A 19712-nucleotide genomic window follows, 5' to 3' on the forward strand; every position below is an offset into this window, starting at 1 on the left:
TCCACAGAGATTGACTGCTTGACTAAGGGAATTGATTTCTTCATTTATGTAAATCAATAATTGTTCCTTTTGGGGGTTTTTCTTTGTTCTATGAGCCACATGTTATGGCATGTTATGGCTTAAGGTAAAGGGAAAGACTTTTTTTTTATAAAAAAAAAAAAAGAAACCCCATAACTGAAGAACAAAATAAAATATTACAATTGTTAAAATTATTGCATGAATCAATTAAATTTTGAATTAAACATAAACATTTTATCTAGTCGGAACACACTATTAGAATCATTTGAAGGTCCTCTCAATCTTAACAAAAGGTTTCCACCATTTGAATGTGGCAAGAATACAATTGAAACTCACATTTCCTTAGTAATATCGAAAATGTTGCTTTTTTTTTTTTACAAATAGTTAATGTAATTACGTACATATGTGTAGCTGGAAATAGCATGTTACAAATTGAGGAAAAATGAGTTAAAGTTTCGTGCTCAGCCGAAGTATCTTCCTGTTTTCAACCGGGATGTTCAAAGAATTCAGACAACATCTTTCAGCATTAGTAAATCCGATCCAAGAAGAACCAGCTTGAAGAACAAAAATAATAAGCTGAACCACTTGGCTTTCGAAGGTAAGGAAAAATAAAGATACAACTGTGAGATGAGAACCAGAGCTAGAACCAGAGGTCCACCTTTGTTCATGGCATCTCAAGACGAGTTTGAAGGATTTCATTGGCATAGAAACCTCTGCAAAAAAGAAAAAAAAATGGAAGAAACATCAATCTAAAAGAGTACAACAAGAATCCAATATAAACCAATTCTTGAAAAGAACATTAACAGAAAGAGAATAGAACTACAAGTATGTATATTTTGAAGTGGGGACAGGTCGGAAGAATCAAGGAAAAAAAACTTCAATATGGTTAGCAAGAAGATGATGACTGATGTTTGTAGTGAAGTATTACAGTATATGATGGCCAAGCAATAAACATAAATGCTAGACAATCATGACTTGTTCACTAGCAAACCAAACCAGAATCTTTGCTATGACTGGTTCACTAGATTATAACGGCCACATTGCACTCTTCCTGCACATTATATGTACATATCAGTATATATTGCTCATTGAATTTGTTTTGCATGTCATGACAAATAGATGCTGTAGTTGAATATGGCTTAGTGCACAGATTCAAATGTATTGAGTTCTTGTTTCATTAGTATTAGTGTATTATTAACATGCTTTCATAGACTATTTCATTAAAATGCAGTTGGCTTTAGTTGCTGACTTTTCACAGATAGTTCTTCATTCAAAATACAAGAGATGCACTGTGATTCAACTTCAAGCGTCAAGAAGTAACAAGCCAATCTGACTCCAATAGCCAAAAAGAAATTTAAGCCCAGAATAGATCTATGGGTTATTACCTCTCTCATTCTCCTGTCCATTCTATTAATTCACTGCGGTGTACAAATAACTTTGACACTTGTTCCTCAGCTTCAGTATCATTAACGACACCCCGGCATCTTGGAAAGCCACAGTAGCATGCCAAACGCTCATCAATGGAGAAGAACCTGAAAGACAAAAGGAAGTCAGTGTCTAAGATAACTAAGGAACAAATGTATGCATAGGAATAGAAGAGAACCTATAATCATATGTCAGCTCTTCCCATCGTTTAATATCTCTCTTTGCAAATATAATAATATGCTCATCACCATGAACACTAATAACTCTTGAATAGCAATTCGGCTGCACAAAAGGCACAAAAGAAAAATTATGAACAGCTTTTACACCTGTGTATAATTCATCAGAAATTGATAGTATCACAATGGCACATGAGCATTCTACTACAAATATTTTTGGCAGGTTAAGACACCAACAACTCTTGTGTTATACTAAAAGAACTTAGTAGGTGTTATACTAAAAAAACTTAGTTATGTCAAAGGAACCTTTCTACACCCCCTGTCCCATTGTCTTTGGCCCTATTACCCTTCAGACAATCTCAAGTTTATTCCATGTCTGTGAGGAGAACAATAATCTTTGTTAACTAAAGACAACATTAACTTTTCATTCATTATCTCTTAATACACCATTTAGTGGACTCATAAAGAACAATGCAATGGTAAAAGTGGAATGAACTCAAACATGTATGACAAGAATAATAAAACTACACAAAAATCAGATGTAGCCAAACAAATTGCAGCAGAATGGTATAAAGCATATCAAATTACAAAAAAGTGAGGTTGGAACATTTTCATCTCCTCACACACGATTTCATAGACTCATAAAGATCCATGCAAGGGTAAAAGTGGAATGAACATAAACATGTATGGCAATAATTATAAGGATTCACAAACATCAAATCTAGCTAAACAATTAGAAACAGAAGGCATAAAGTAGATTAAATTACCAAAAGCAAGGGTGAAAAACACTTACTTCACATGAGTGGTTGATCAGATGTGCTATACTTCCTGCCCTAGTGGCATCGATCACTCGTTCATTATCAATTCGAAACATATAAGTCCCAGCACCCTGTGAGATAAAGTACTTAGTAACTTTCAAACTTGACTATGCCTGCTCTCTGAGATTGCCATAGGACAATATTACAAACATGCAAATAAACAAAAAGTATATGAGATACAATAGAGTGCGTACCACCAATGAATTGTATATGAAATGTTCCCTCCTATCAGCTATAGAAGGTCTAACAAGTTCACCAGTATATTCAATCACCTATAGATAATTCAAGTTACTTTTCGTGTACTCAAAAACAAAAAAAAAAAATCCAAAGAATACTAAAGTGTAAAGAGCACATTCGTTTACCATGTCTCCTGCCTTATGTGGATGCTTTGCAAAGATTCCAAACCCATGAATTCCTGATTTCCCTAGAGCCAAATGCAATTCCAATTATCCAGAAAGAAAAACTCAGGGAAAAAAAGGAATGCAGAACGATAAAAAGAGCAAGTGACTATTTTAAACTTCTATATGATTCTTTAAAGAGAAAACAACTAGACATTGAATGCAAGGATCAACTATGTGATCAAGCAGAAGAAAACTCACACAAAAAAAAAAAAAAAATTTATAAACATAAACTCAGAGGTGTTAGAATGATGTGCATATGTACAATTCCATGAAAGACTGATGAAATTTAAAAGATTATTGCTATTATATCAAAAGAACAACTGCAATCAAGAAAAAGAAATACTGACCAAGCTAGTAGACACTATATATGGTAGCATATTTACTTCCCATATATCTAAAGACAGACAGAAAAGGCAAAAAAGTTTAAACTCAGCTTTATTAAAAGGATGTCATTCAATTTCAATTCAGTGGAACAGCTTGTATCCCCTGCCAAACATTTTTATTTATGCCTCCTCCCTTTTACAAATATCTTATGTGGAATTCTAAAATTGTCCAATCTGAATAACACCATTAGCCAAAATTAAGTAATCCTGTATCTAGACCTGTCATAGGCCCCATCAGAAAAGGTCCAAGAAGAAAGATAACAGATGATTGAATCACAAACCCAATGACTATAAGTTTCTTGCTTTAGAAAACCTCACGGATCATAATTCTAGGATAAATAAATGTTGGCCAGCATTTTCCTATTACTATTAGCACTTTGTCAGAACACGTTAAGGCTCCATTTTGGTTGGTACTTTCGATTTTTGCTCTTTACTTTTCTCAATAAAAAGTGAAATGCAAAAATTAAAACATAAACTGAAAACAAGTGACAAATAGCAAAAAGTAAAAAGGCAAAAGCACCAATCAAATGAAGCCTAAATAACACTGAAGCTTTGCCAGACCTGCTTCCTTAATACTTGAGGAGGTTCCATCCCCCCCCCCCCCCCCCCTTCTCTCTACACACACACACTTACAAAAGACAAACTGTAATAACTTACCAAATGCCAGTCTTTTTCGAAAGGTCTGCCTCATGTAATTATACTTCTCAGCCACAGAAAGAATGTTGTTAGGAGCATCAAGCTGGGGGGCTTTAAGCTTGTTAAGGCTAAAACAGAATTTGACACCATTAACTCTATTGTTAGGTAACGTGCTGTTTGACATTCCATGTTGGCAGCAGCCACCAACCAAGTAGGGTTGATTCTCTACAAACAAGCGCTTTAAGGATGCAGCAGCAAGGGCTTCAGGTTCTTTCCGGCCTCTTCTACCAGAATGACTGTAAGGCTCTGCACCAAACAAAAAGAAATATTCAAGCCAAAAAAGTATTCAGTTTTGATATAACAATTTCAACAAACTAGGCAGCTAAAATTATAATAATATGGTAGGGCCACAATTGCTGCTTAAGATAGGATCGGATATGATAACTTCACAGGACCAAAACTCGAATATGCAAGGAAATATGTAATCCTGTGAGAGAAGTAGGATTGTATTAACCTACATTGATATGATTATGAATAAGCTTTAAACACTTCACTCATACACATACCCGAAGTAAGATAAAATAAAGGCAATTTACTCATCAACTCAATTAAATCCTATCTATAAGTAACCTGCTGCTAGCTGCCTTAGCCTGTAAAACCCCTTCAGTCTCTGTAGATCTAAGAAACAATGCCAAAGGCCTTTGAAAAAAAGGAGGAAGGTTAATCCCATCATATAGCTACCCATAGAACCAACACGTACACAAGCCATGAGCAAAATTTAAATATACAAAATATGAAATAAATATAAGTATAGCTATCAAAAGTGATATTCAAAATCGCTGATTAAAATTGATTAAGGTAGAAGGAACACACCAAAACTTAAAAGAAAGCAAACACATTGAAAGCAGGGACATCAAAGGAATCAAATTGCAAGGTAGCTAGAATGTCAAAACTACAACTAATGAAAAAAATGTAATGACCAATAGCATACCAGTACGAGCACAACCAGATGGATTCAGAGGCGGAGTGTAGTCAGAATATTGAAGTGCTGTTCTGCCAACTCGTTCATCAGATGCTAATCGATCATTAGATGGCTGCCTATGCTTCTTGCAAAAGGAAAGTAAACGAATACACTGATCTTCATCATCTTCATCTACAGAGAGGAGAAAGAGTCTGTCCTCATCCTCAAGCTATGCAACCATAAAACAAGGCAAATTGAAAGCATATGATCCATGTTATCCATCAGTGACAATGGTTACAATTACTCAAAAGAATGGGAGAAATATAACTGTAAAAGATTTCCTAAACTAATGTCACATAAAGATTGAAACTACCTCAACACAAAGACCAGCAGCACGTGCACAAAGTGGATGATATGCTACCCGACATGTACTGTTTGAACACTGAAGAATGGACATTGTCAAAAAATATATATCAGCATCAAAAGAGGAGGAAAGTTATACATGGTAAATTAACAACTTAAAATGACAGTTCCAACATACTATTATAGGTTAAAGCAAACATCAAGCAGAACCAAAAAGTCCATTGAAGTAGAAATTTTGCATACTGCATGTTGCTTGGACTCAACTATTGGTGTTAGGCATTGGAAGCAACCATGGGTGATATCTGAATCTCTGACTCGATTGCCTTAAACTAAAAGACCAAGGAACATACAATAATATAAAATCCATTAAAAGGGCCCAATTGAAATATGGGTGTGCAGGGACTTGATAAACATTTATTGAAGTATGACATATTTGTTTACTAATATAAAACCAATTAACCTGATTATGAAAAATAATTTCACTCTTGTGATGACTATAAGTAATGGACATGTCGATCAGCTTATCCAACATGGAATTTCATGGTTCTTTGCAAGGGAACAAATTGGAAAAGCTAAATTTGTTAAGCAGAATTAGGTAATTTACGTGTATAATGTTCATAGCCTTTAAAAGTTGAAGTCAAAGAGTACATACCGTTTCCACTTAAAGCCAAAAGAATAGCAACAATGTTCACAAAGAAGAAGAAGAAACCCCAAAAAACCAAAAAGGATGCAAATTATTGTTTCGAACTTTAGGCCCAAAACATAGTATCATCTTATCAGATTTCCAGTCTCCTCTACCTGTCAGTCAAAGAAGCTTAAGAGCTTTCTCTCACATCACAAACATTGCCGCCAAGATGACACCATTAATCAAGCCTCTTTACCTTTCTTTCTCCCTATTTATTTTAGCTTTTCTTTTATTTCTCTTAGATTTCACATATTTCTCCCTTATCTCTCTCAACAGTTCCAGTATGATACTCATGCCTTTTTTCTCTCCTTGCACAAGAGGACATCGTCGACATGAGATCTTGTTTGCTGCCAACAAGCTTATTTTCATGCCATGATTATTTTCATGCCATGAATATTTTTATGCCATGAAGACATGTTCTTGTGTATTCTAGCGTGTCAGAGAGATCCAATCAAGTACAAGATCCAAGTCATATCATTATGGATACTTCTCAATTGTTTACCAGTTCAAGCAAAATAGACAAATTACATGTGCTTAATTAATTTTATATGCTAAAACACATTAAAGGCCCTGTTTCAATAGGCATTGAATTCTCAGATAGCTACCTACCGCCGCTTCCATAATTAACCACAGCTCAAACTAAACATCATATACAAAAAAGTTCTAATGTCAATAAACACCCTGAATGCACATACTTTAACAGAAATTCTATTAAACATCACTATCACATACAAATTAACATAATGAGGGTGGATAAGTTACACAAGAAACTACAGCAGAGAAGAAATAAATCATTATATTAAATATAATAATAGGTTGAATAAGAAAAACCACATATTACTATAAGCTTACTTGAATACAAGCTCCATAAGATACACCACAGATGCTACATAACAGCTTCCAACGGTCCTGTTATACACAACAAAACAATCAGAGAGAAAATGAATTTACATTGCTTAATGTTTTCAAATCAAGGATATATCGAATTTAGCTTTCTAAAAGTGGCCCCATGATCCTCACTAGATAATATTAAAAAGCAGATGATAACTATGTCCTGCGAACAGAAAATATATCCAAAAAGACAGTAAGAGAAGTACCTTGCTGATTCTATTTAGCCCATCAATGGGTTCCATTCTCTTGACATCAGATAGACATGTTTCTGGAACATAAATGTTAAGTCAAAGCATTACGTATAAAATATAAGAAAAAAGAGAAAGTAAATTATTCGGTCACAAACCAGGTATCCATATGGCACAAGCCAGATGAGCCCAACAGCCATCAGTTGTAGGCTTCATCGCTCCCCCTAAAAGAGATTATTCACTGATTCAATGATGTATAATTCTTAGATTTCAACAAGAATTTAAGAAGCCAAAATACCTATAACAGGGCAAAGACAGCAAGGTGGAGGAGACTCGGGTGCCCCAGGGCGGCATAAGTTGCACAACCACAGAATACCATCAACAGGCTCAAGTTCACCATAGCATCTAGCATGAACCTGTACAATCATTAAGTAAGTTAAAATAACTAGAAAATTCAAAAATCAAATTAACCACATACATGTACACCTACATGGCATATGAAGAAGTCTAATATGGAATAAGCAATCAATTTTGACTGACAATTAGTTGTCTGGAAGAAAATAACATAAAAGACAAGCTATTGACATGACTGTTGAAAAGAAGTATTTACCATGATTCTGCATTTGTCACATTGGAGGAACAGATTGTTCTCATACTCCTAAAAACAAAGCAACCTCAGTCAGCAAAACTAAGTCAAGCATCAAAATCATAAGAGGACAAAGCAATTCAACTGGTAACAAGGGCAAAAATGGAAAGACAGACACCTAGAAAAGCATAATCAGTAAGCTCACAGAGTTACAGGAAAAAATTCTCAAAGTAAAAGATGTTAAAAGCAAATAGATCAAGAAATAAGAGTGAAAGAAAACCAAAGTTCGAACAGGTAAACTGGGGTTGCACCTGTGTGGTGTCATATGTGCCATTCAGAGTATTTTCACAGCAATTAGCCCCTAGATATGACAAAATTTTATTTCCAAGAATATTTGAATCATTTAACATATCTATGATATCTGGTAGGCCTCTTAGGTGTCCTATCTTAGGTCTAGTAGATCTTATTCTGATATGGTTTGTTTAAAACTTGTTTGGTTATTAGCAATCCCTTTTTTTTATAAAATTAGTTGGTATTGCATTTCACTTTAGCCTCTCAGTCTCTTATCATAAGATTAGAATTTGAGAAGAATAAGTTTCCTCTTCACATATGTTTTGATATGTCCTTTGATAGTTCTAAGGCAAGAATAGACACAATCTCTAATTACAAAATTGTCCTAAAACATTGACTCAAAGCATCCAATCTAAAACTCAGTCAATGAAGGATAAAAATAAAACAACTAATACCATGAAAAACAGACTAAATAAAAAGAAGATAGTGCTACTGTACCAGAACAGATGAAACTGCCTTTTACCTCATCCATGTGGCAGACACTACACTTATCTAGGTCTTTCCAGTCAACACGAACAGGTCTATAACCAGCAGGCAGGTCTCGATATCTTCCATTGGCTAACTTGAATGCCGAGAACTTTGAAGACAGTCTGGATTTGGACAACCCCTGTCAATATGATAGGAACTCATTACAGCCTAAGAATAACAATAGATTCATGCAAGTATATGACGATGACGCACATTTAAAGGTCTCAACATTTTCAGTCATACAACTAACAAAGAGAAGAACAACAAGATGAAAAAAACAGTACATGTGCTAATTAAACAACAACGAGACTACAAAAGCTGTTTAAAAGCACTAGCTCTTTGGGGAAAAAATTTTGCCTTGAAAAACCATAACCATATATTGTTCCTAACTTAGTTATGAGTTAAACAATTGCAACTCATCTTAGTGAGATAACAGATTCGTGCTTGTAACACTCAGACTGTCATTTAGGCAGGCAGAATAGAAGTAATAACAGTATATGTAAGATTTTGGCTTCATGTCAATATGAGGACCAAAATTTAGCTAATATAAAGGCATTTGTCTCCAGTTTTTAGAAAATCATAGTTTAAAGAATGAAGAGCACAAAATGGAGAGCATAAGTGAACATTTATAAATATCACCTTATAAGGATACCTTCGAGGCTTATCATGTACTACTTCACAGGATGTGAGAAAAAAAACTACATATACAATTAGAATAGATCCACAACCTCGTACTGGACAATCAAAAGTGAAATCTGTACAACACTAAGTGCAACCTCAATTTTAAGGGAAAAAGAAGGTACTGGTATACCTGTATTAATTTTATAACTTCAGGAGTGGAAAAACCAAACATTTCGGAGCCAGATTCAAAGACTCTTTCTGTTCCAACCTTTGAATCATAAGAACAACCATTTTGTCTCTTTCTTATCCTTTTATATATCTTATTCCAACAAGCTGACGGGTCAGGTCCTTCAAACTGAACAAATACTCAACTTAAATTAGGTGCTGCACTCATAATTTTGACAGTAAGTACCAAATTAAACAAAAGCAGAGATGAATAATATGATTACCAGTCCAACAAGGAACGAATGTATGCAAAATTAACCAAATTAACTGAAGGAAAATCTATTGTGGATAAGGATCAAGAAACAAAACAATAAGGAATGCAAATTATACTTTAAAATATGAGTAAGCTCTCACTTCTACAATTTCCTAACATATTTGAATTCAGATACTTCAATTATTACTTCATCCCTTTCTAAATTCTGACTCTGCATGCTTCAAGGTGCCACCAAATTGCACTCAATACCACAGCAATAGGCATTTTCTCCCCTTACACAATATATATAAAAAAAAAAACCCTACCCTGCAACCTTTACAGCTACCAAAGCTTTTGACACATTTGTGGAATCAATTTAGTTGACCAACAGGAACTAAAAGAGTGGAAAGGAAGATGAAAGGAAACTGTGGCAGAAATACATTTGCCCAAGTGGTGACAATCTTTTTTAACTTTGGGATTCAGTGTTGAGTTAACTTCAATGGCCATTAACTTTTTTTTTCCTCATCTTTTATTTATTTATTTTGACCCAACTAGGCCGCAACTACAAGAACTTTCCTTAGCCTCCCTTCAGTGTAAAAGTTCCTCAATAACCTAGAAATCCCTATCATCCCCATATTCCCTGCATAGCAACTGCCAAAAGAGAACCCCTCTTCAGTATCATTATTCAATATTGACATACATGGGAAGACAATTTGAAGTCATACTACTGAGAGATAAGTTCAATGCCAAGAAAAAAGAATATACATGAGTTATGAAGCACTGAGGCCCCTGAATGATGTGATATTCTCCAAAATGAACCCACTATGACAAAGCATTGATGAGGAACAAAGAAAAATGACCACAATACCACAGCATTAGCATCAAAGGTTCAAATTCATAACCAAACATTCTCGTCTAGGAACCTGAAGTAGTCCTTAACAAGCCTCAGAGAGTCATGGACTTCTAATGGTTATTTGAAATCCCAACTATTTGTAAGTGTTATTCCAGATTTCAACACCAAAAAAGAGTCATAACTCTAGATATCTCCCAATACCTATCACATCTGGCTAGTTCTTGGGAAGCAGTTCCCTAAACCAAGAACAAATGATACAATGATAGCTAATCATTTTATTTAGCTCTACCAGGATGTGAAAAAAAAAAAATGCTGTTTACTAGCATGTCCAAAGTGGCCCAATGATGCATCATAAACAAAATCAGACAAGTAGAAAGCAAAACTCATAAGAAATAGAAAAAGAAAAGTGCAAAACTGTGGCAACATTAGCAAGCGCACAAAAACAAGCAGTGCAGCATAATCCAGCAAATTTAAGATCATGTCATCACATTATACAACTAACCTTCTCTCCCTCATTTGACACCCTAAATAAAGGATGATTCTTTGATTGAGGATCTCTCAACGCTTCCATCCTATACAAGCTACAAACACTTGGATCTACAGCCAAAGAGTGGAAACAGGGACAAAAGAGGTAAAGTCACAGAATGCCAATAAAATAGGATGATCACATTGAGAGAAGAAAAAAAATAAAAAAAGAAAAAGGATTGCATACATAAAAGAAAAAATGCCTTACCTCTCATTGAAGTAAATTTCCTAATGGCAGTGTACCCTTCAGGCCAGATGATCCCATCATCTTGGAAATAATCCGAGTCCTTGACAATTTTTCCTGTAAGAGGCATTCAAGATTCCATTAGCAATAATTAGAGACTTGAAGTTTCTATCTTTTTGACAAGCAGCATTGAATAATCATAAGTAAAATAAAGGGCCACAAAGTTCAACTAAGCTACCTTAATCTCAGTCCAACTGATTGATACCTACTCTAGGAAAGAGTTTTGGCATCAGTTCTTTACTAACTACCTCAACCAGCATAATTACCAGTTTACCTCTGAGCCTCACATACAACAAGCATCTATTTCAGCAGACTAAACAATTTCCCAAAAAATGGAACTCGAAAAGGCAAAAGAAGAATGAAAGAGGGTGAATAGCCAAATGGCTAGCCAACTAGACAACTATATGCAAATTGTATGATGTCTCAACTTATAGAAATACAAAGCAATTCAAGGATACTAGAAATTACCAAGGCTAATTATTTGCAAATCTCCTATTACATATGGAGAATCTCCAGGTCCACCAGGAGGTATCTGAATCCCCTGATCTTTTATGTGATCTGCCATTGAATCTACACTTCCTTCATCCTCAGTACTAGCTTCACCATCATCCACGTCAATTCCATTTTGCAATTGTAACATTCTTCTTGGAAGCTTCTGTTCACTCAGATAGCTGTTTTGTACCAAAAGATTGAAACACAGACATCATTAGCTCTTGCATGCAATTGCAAGAGTGAAAACACCATGCCATCACATATATCACCATTAAAGGCATATTCATTGAGACTAATATTTTAAGAAAAGGGTACAACTAATTAAAAACAGAGAAGGGGTACCACAAAGGAAAATACAAAGACGGATTCTATAGAACCAAACTTAAGTAAGAAACCAAAAGCATAACTGCCAATGACCCTAATCATTTAAAACAAGATGTAGTCACCAAAAGCAAGTCAGATAATACCAAATCAGGTAACAGTCCCCAGGACTACAAGCAATAGCATACAAGTTAAGAATGGAGAGAAAGGATGATTAGGAGGCATATGCAATAACCTTAAAAGAGCATCACAGCAGAAACAATTGAAATGGGCATGTTAATCTCATTGCAATTAGAATAATGGATATGTTCAAAGAAAGAATTTTTTTTTCTTTGCTGTATTCTTTTTTGTAAGTCACACTAAATGAACTTTTAGCAAAAAGACCTAGATGGAAATATAACTTACAGTTTTGCTTCTTCCAAGCCCCTTGTAAAACGAGGTTTCTTGCATTTTCGATGGAATGAAGAAAGAAGTCCTTTGAGAAATGAAACCACTTGTTTCATTTTTATTCTGACAATTACAAAAGAAACCGATTATATCAGCCCTCGAGAGATATAAGTCCAGCATCAATGCTAAACAAGAATATTATGTCTAGAAAAATTAAAAAACATATAAACCTTGCAAAATCATGGGTGCCAAAAAATTGTACTGGAACTGATCTTCCACAAGAAATCTTGCTTAAACCTTTACGATCACCAACAAGTGATTCATCTACCACAATTGCTGGCCACATAGCATGACCTGCACTACAGAAATCAAAAGATAAGCTGGTGGAAAATATGGAAATCACATGGATGGATTCATTATTGACCTCAAAGAAAATTAATTCAGTATTTAAACCACGAGAAGATATATTTATAAGACAAGACCTCCAGACACGTATTAAGTGTTATCAAATTCTAAGACAAACTAAGTTTCAATAAAATTACGACCATCGGAGACTAAGAATGATCTAGTCCTTACAAATATCTCATGTCATGATATTAAAAGGCATTCTATAGTAAGTTGTAACTATCTCCAATACTAATAGATGAATCAGATAGATTTAGCACAAACCAGTAAGTTTTGCCCATATAATATCCCCAGGTTCAAGTTCTTGGCAATCGTCTAGACTGGCAGCCAACGCAACCATCTCATCATAATCATAACCGTCATCATTTGTACTATTAACACTGATACTCAGGTTCAAGCGCTCCATCTCATCATGAGAAACATGAAACTTTAGTTTCTCATTAGAAAGCATCAAATCTTCCTCGTCTCCATCCTCATATTCAACCTGCATTTGAACTTGTCAAGTAATGAACAAACTGGCACATGAAGTAAAGAACATTTTACACCATTAAATGCCAAAACAATTTGTATAATCAGAAAATGGAAAAAATAATAAAAAAGATAAGACAGACATACATGATGCCTATTAGTCTCTGCATTGTATCGAACAACTCGACCCGAATACCAATCAGCATCCAACGGCCAAAAAACCTGCACCCAACAATATTTATGTCAAGAAGCATGTAAATTCAATGTTTAAAAATGCAATTTCAAAGAGCCATCAAAATGCTTGCCTTGCATTGCAACCCAACGAATGCTTTTGGATCAACACCATCAAAACTCAACCTATTCAAGTTACAATTTTTCACCGTTAATATAACCAAAATACAATTAAATAATCGATATTTACAAATTAGGAAAAAAAAAAAAAAACACAACAATGCCTTTCACATCAAGACTGCAACCATCTAAACCTAATTAACTATGACTCCTCTTAATTATTGCTTTAGCTATTAACGTTTTGCTTCCAAGCAAAAACAAATGTCAGAAATCAAAATCATGACTGATTAAAAATAAACAAAATAAACATAGACGCAACGACAATTCCTAATCAGTAGTTTCAATTTCAAATACCCACTTGTCTTTGCATAATATTCAAATGCACTTTTTGCTTTTGCATCTGGAAGCAAAATTCATTAGCAAATGCAACAACCAAATGGAGCCTAATGAAATATATAAATCAACAATACGATTAACTTAAGGTAATGTCCTCAACATCTACTCAGAAACATTAAAAAAATGAAACAAATTTATAATATTAAAAAAAAAAAAAAAACTGACCTGATCCATTTCTTAGCAGTAGCAGAACCAGTGAAACCCCGTTGCGAATTTGGAGTAGAATTATGCTTCCTTTTCTTAATAGAATTACTATTAACATTATTAACGCTATTATTAATTCTACAATCCCTCAAACGCGGGCGATCCAACTCACAGTAAATACTCGAATCAACCCCTAATTTGGCCAACTCATTACACCCAACCCTCCTCTTTTTCCTAAAGCTCTCATCCAGTTCACATTTGACCATCGTTTCGCTCTCACCTTGGAGCAAAGAGTCGTAGAAAGAGAGGCATTGGCGAGGCCGCTTAGGTCGGCGAGAGTAGACATGCAAGAGCGGGGGATTATGGGGTTTGAGAAGGCGTTGGTGGTGGTGGTTGTCGACGATGAGTTTACGAGCTTTGACCTTTTTGGACATGACGTTGGAGGAGTTAGTGGCGCTGACGCAAAGGGAAGCGGCGGAGTAGACGCGGTCCAAGGAAACGTAGCGAATCGGAGTGTCGACGTCATCGTCATCTCCTTTTTCGATAAATGCCATCGCTTGGAAGAGAGGGTTAGGATCTGAAGGGAGGGTTTTGGGAGGTAAAGGAAAAGAAAAGAGTTTTAGGGTTTAAAATAGGGATTTGGGGGAATTTTGGAGGGAGCGGGTGAGAGAGAAGGGGGCGCTAACGCTCTAGCTTTGGCTTTCCTTTTTTTGTTTTTTTTTTGGCCCCAAAAATTATCGCTTTCCCGCCGAGGAAGAAAAAAATGGTGTTTGGCAGCTTTCATATGCTTGCTAGTTAGGCTCTTAAGCTTTAGCCTTTTACCCTGTGAGAAGGAACTGCAAGGCAGTAAAAAAGAAGGAAAAAGAACACTGTCTAAACTATTTTTATTCATTTTCTTTAAAGAGCATTTGGTTTGCGAATCTTGAATTCTAAAAAAAAAATATGATACTCACAAAAGTTTGATACCCAATATTTTATTTGATTTTTAAGATATTTCATACTCATAATCACTCGTTTAGTCACAAAGAATTCTCATTTATTAATTTATATATATTTATTATAATTTCCTTCAAGCAACTTTTTATTTTGTTTTAATAATAAATTCTCAAATAATAAATGATATATTTAACAGCTAAAAAGAATAAAAATTTTAAATTCTTTTAAATTAAATATACTCATTTACGGTTCAAACATAATGTCATATTTACCTAAATAAAATATACAAAAAATTTTGTTTAATGCATTTGGAAAAGATGACCGTCTTATTTGATTTGATTTTATAATTGAAATACTTCTTAATTATGACATTTAAGACATCGAAATGCCTTAAATAAGTGCTCTTTTTAAATTGATAAAACCACTCAATTATAGCATTTGGAACATATTATTTGCAAAAACTTAGCATTTACGGTGTTTATTTAATATAAACGCTTTAATTACTTTTATTTTTTATTTTTAAAAAGTCTTTAATTATGACATTTTATTTAATATAAACACATTAATTATTATTTTTTCTCAATTAAGGCATTTGTTTAATATGAATACCTTAATTGAGATTGTTCGATGAATCCAAGAAAACTCCTCAATTAAGGTGTTTGTCCAATATAAACACCTTAATTGCTTTTTTTCTTAATGAAGGCGTTTATTTAGGATGAATATATTAATTGAGATTGTTTAATGAATCTAGGATATTTCTTCAATTAAGACATTTGATTAATATAAACGCCTTAGTTGATAATATTTTAAATCAATTAAGGTATTTTCTTTACATAAACATCTTAATCAAGTAATTTTAAAACCATAAACCCATTCACTTTTCATTCTTGAACCTTAAAAACCTAAACAACTAAAACCTTTAAAACAATAAAGGAATCATTCGTGTATTTTGCAAACCATAAACCCATTTACTTTCTATTTTTTGTTTCTTCATCTTCCTCGTTACCGCCAACTTTGTTACCATCATCTCGTCGTACATTGTCTAACTTTGGTATGTGCAAAGTTTTTTTCCTTTTTTTTTTTTGTTTATTCATGTATGGATGCCTTTCTTTTTTTCTTCCCTAATATATAATTATATATATATATATACATCTATCATCGTCACCATCGTCCCACACATTCCCTACATTGCATGCATGGTTTTTTTTTTTTTGTATGGTTGGATATTTTTGGTTTGCCAATTAGTTGGATTTTTGTGGTATGCATGGCTGCATTGTTATATGATTTTCATAATTTTCATTGATGTATTTCATTGATAGATGCATGGTTTGCTGATTGGTTTTGTTCTGTGTATTGCATATTGGTGTATTACATGTGTATTTATTGTGTTGGATATTAGTTGTATTTACTATGTGAATATGTAGAAAAAAAGTTTGGTGTATTGCATTTTGGTTAGTTTCTTAAATTTTATATAATTCTAATCAAAATCGCAGGTAGTATGGCTTTAGAAAAACATTTGTGTCCCTCTACCAAACATGAAGAAGACACACTAGCATTAAAAAGGAGAAAATCAAGAGGAAGTGATAAATTGCTTAAAGTGAGTGAGACAAAAATTCATGTAGAGTTCAATTAAAAAAGGTGACCTGTGTTAAATGGAGGGGCAAAGTTGGCCAACCACATTGAAGCTGTCATTCGACAGAGGATATCCATTACCTACCCTAGTTGAAAGATGATTCCAGATGATAAAAAGGACAATATATGGGATTCAATTTTGGTAAGTTTTGTCATAACGTCTAAATCTAGGATCTATCGTTTGGCATTGACTTAGGAAGTCACTACCAATCTTTTTTATTTAGGTGCAATTGACCACCTAAAGAATTTATCATTTCAAGGAATACTTAAGCTTAAGGGTCCCTAAAAGAATAGGTTTGGATCTATTAACCATAACAGAGTTTGAGAGTTCGGTTACGAGTAAGGAAGGTTATAGTGCCTTCACAACTCCCATCAAAAGATGGTACCAACTCAAATTCGTGTTATTCAATAAGCATTAAAAATTACTAAGTAATTAATTATTTGAAATTATCCTTAATTAACTCCAATACTTTTAACAGAAAATTAAAAAAATTCATTCACCTTAAGAGTATGCAAGAAAACTAATGTTTTTCTTGCAAAGGCTCTATCGTCGGATTATTTAACATTTAAAAATTTTTCAAAGAAAAAAAGAAAAAAAATAATGATTCGACTTTTGATATAAATATTTTTCTTTTTGTTTTATATAAAAATAAACTCATTACTTTTGTACAAGGAAAATTGATATTTTCAATTTTTCCTTAAAGCATTTGTAAGTTTTTATTTTAAGTAAAATTGTTACTTTTAACTTCTCCTCATAATGTTTTTAAAATTTTTTATTTTAGAAAATTTATTTTAAGGAAAATTGATACTTTCAACTTTTCCTCAAAATACTTTTTTTTTTGAAATTTTAATTTAAAAAAAAATTGATACTTTCAACTTTTTATCAAAAAACCTTTTTTTTTAAATTTTAATTTAAAAAAAAATTGATACTTTTAATTTCTTTTCAAAAATATTTTTTTTGATAATTTTATTTTAAGAAAAATTAGTACTTCCAATTTTTTCTCAAAAATATTTTTTTATATTTTTATATATTTTAAATTTATTCATGCAAAAATACTTTAAAAAAAACAAACACATAAATAAAAAAACTAAAAATATAATAATAATAAATAATCAAACACATAAAAATTTAAAAAATACCAAAAAATTTGAAAACGGCTCGACTTAAGTGTTGGCACAACTCGAGTCTAAACACAGAAAACGGCTCAAAAGTGCGGCTCAACGGGAAATCGGCTCAGCTAAAGCCCAGGCAGGGACGCAGGTTGCTGGTTCGGATCACGCTACGGGTCGAGTCAAATCTTGGTAAAACGTGCGGATCCTGTTTAAGTGCTGACTCAAAACGACGTCGTTTAGCATGCGTATAAAAGGGAAAATTTTCTTCTTTCCTTAAATGTTTCTCGCGTTCTCTCTCTTCTCTGCTCTTTCTCTCTTTAAGTGATTTTCGATCATCGTTTTTGGTTGAATGTCACTAGGAAAATCTTCAGTTTCTAAGTTATATTGTCGGAAATTGGATTTCTCATCGAACAATCACCGAAAAACTTGAATTTTCGTCAAAAATTTCACCGGATTCTGAAAATTTCTAGAAAAAACAAAGCCAAAAATTTCAAAAAAAATTTCTAAACTTCCTAAGACTGCTAAACACTCTTTCTTTGCTTCTGTTTCTCCCTATTTTCTTTTTTTTTTCTGTGTATTTTTTTTCTGTGTATCTATGGATCTATTTATAAGCTTTAAAACCACATACTCCAAAACTGAATAGGAATCTCAATTTCCTTTGGACTTCAGTCCTGTTCAATATCTTTCAGTTTATCTCAAACTCTTCAATCCCAGTTTTACACCAATTCAACCACCTTTTTTATTTTTATTTTTATTATTTTTTAATTAATTAACAAAACCAAAAAACAGACCCCGGACAGATTGGGTGTCTACAGCTGCCCCTCTTTGCACGTTTCCTGTGCAACAGGAATTGTGCAAAGACGTAGACACCCCACTTATGCCAACACATTCTTTTTTTTTTTTTAACAGTTGAAACACCTCTAAGCAGAGGTTCACAATCCCTTTCTTTTTTTTTCTTTTTTTTTAGAGTGAACAAATAGAGGCTCAACAACTTTTAAAAAATAAACAAAGCTCCTCTAAACAGAGGCTCAATGACTTTTAAAAAATAAACAAGGCTCTTCTAATTAGAGGCTCAATGACTTTTAAAAATAAAACAAAGCTCCTTTAAATAGAAACTCAACAACTTTGAAAAATAAAATAAAAGCTCATCTAAATAGAGGCTCAACGACTTTGAAAAAATAAATAAAGCTCCTTTAAATAGAGGCTCAATGACTTTGAAAAAATAAACAAAGCTCCTCTAAACAGAGCCACCACAACTTTGAAAAATAAAATGCTCCTCTAAATAGAGGTAACCATAACTTTAAAAAATAAAATGCTTCTCTAAACAGAGGCACCATAACTTTTAAAAAATAAACTGCTCTTTTAAACAAAGGCACCACAACTTTGGAAAATAAATTGCTCCTTGACGATTATGTCCAAGGGAGTCATAGATCAAATCAGATGAAATTTGTAATGAAAAACTCAAAGATTTACAATTTAAGTTTGAAAGTCAACCATTCAGATTCGTAAGAACCTTTCAACTTCGTAAAAATTCACTAAAATTTAATTCTTAAAATTTCAGTTTCACAAGGATTCAAATTTGTAAAATCTCAATATTCGCATTTGCAAATTACAAGATTCGCATCAATATTTAAAGATTCTCATTTGAATTTTGGAGATTCAAATCCAAAAATTTTAAAGTTTCTCATTCGAGTCTAAAGGCTCACATTTGACAAATCTTAGGATTGCACACCACAAAGATTTTTATTCAAAACTCAAAGATTCTCATTTGAGTTCGAAGATTCATAGTTTACAAATTTTGGGTTTCACACATCAAAGATTCTCATTTGAGTTTGAAGATTCACATTCGATAAATTTTGAGTTTCACACCTCAAAGATTCTTATTTGAGAACTCAAAAATTCCAAAGATTCTCAATTTCTTTTTCAAGTGACTCAAAATTGTGCATACAATAAATGTCATGATCAAAGATGCAAATACCTTTTTAATGATGTAAATGCAACAACCTAGATTCTCATAATGTCATGCATGTCTAGACAAAGTTTTAATTCATCAAATTATGTGCATGTACTATTTAAACAACGATGCTTACATGATGCATGCAATGCGAATGTCAAT

At 33.3% G+C, this 19712-nt stretch overlaps 1 protein-coding gene across 2 annotated transcripts; it reads right to left on the minus strand.

Moving 5' to 3' along the window:
* Positions 1-357: 357 nt before the first annotated feature.
* LOC111307764 (histone-lysine N-methyltransferase ATX2) lies at positions 358-14665 on the minus strand. Of its 2 annotated transcripts, XR_002692186.2 has the most exons (26): positions 13937-14665; positions 13390-13441; positions 13232-13306; positions 12881-13100; positions 12442-12565; positions 12230-12334; positions 11480-11682; positions 10976-11068; positions 10745-10839; positions 9162-9326; positions 8346-8489; positions 7556-7603; positions 7244-7361; positions 7104-7169; positions 6964-7025; positions 6719-6775; positions 5192-5260; positions 4849-5047; positions 3879-4163; positions 2800-2861; positions 2632-2709; positions 2413-2508; positions 1622-1725; positions 1404-1550; positions 947-1069; positions 358-731 (listed from the first exon to the last, which is right to left on the minus strand). XR_002692186.2 is itself a non-coding variant. In XM_022905948.2 (25 exons), exons 1-24 carry the CDS (start codon positions 14467-14469, stop codon positions 1409-1411), a joined length of 3195 nt encoding a protein of 1064 aa, XP_022761683.1. In that variant the 5' UTR covers positions 14470-14665; the 3' UTR covers positions 358-731; positions 1404-1408. The 2 variants fall into 2 exon arrangements, 1 of the variants encoding a protein (XP_022761683.1); XM_022905948.2 differs by lacking the exon at positions 947-1069.
* Positions 14666-19712: the final 5047 nt, after the last annotated feature.

This window comes from Durio zibethinus, chromosome 22 (genome assembly GCF_047325235.1).
Source record: "Durio zibethinus cultivar Kanyao isolate XHJ-2024 chromosome 22, ASM4732523v1, whole genome shotgun sequence".
In the NCBI taxonomy this organism is placed as follows: Eukaryota; Viridiplantae; Streptophyta; class Magnoliopsida; order Malvales; family Malvaceae; genus Durio; species Durio zibethinus.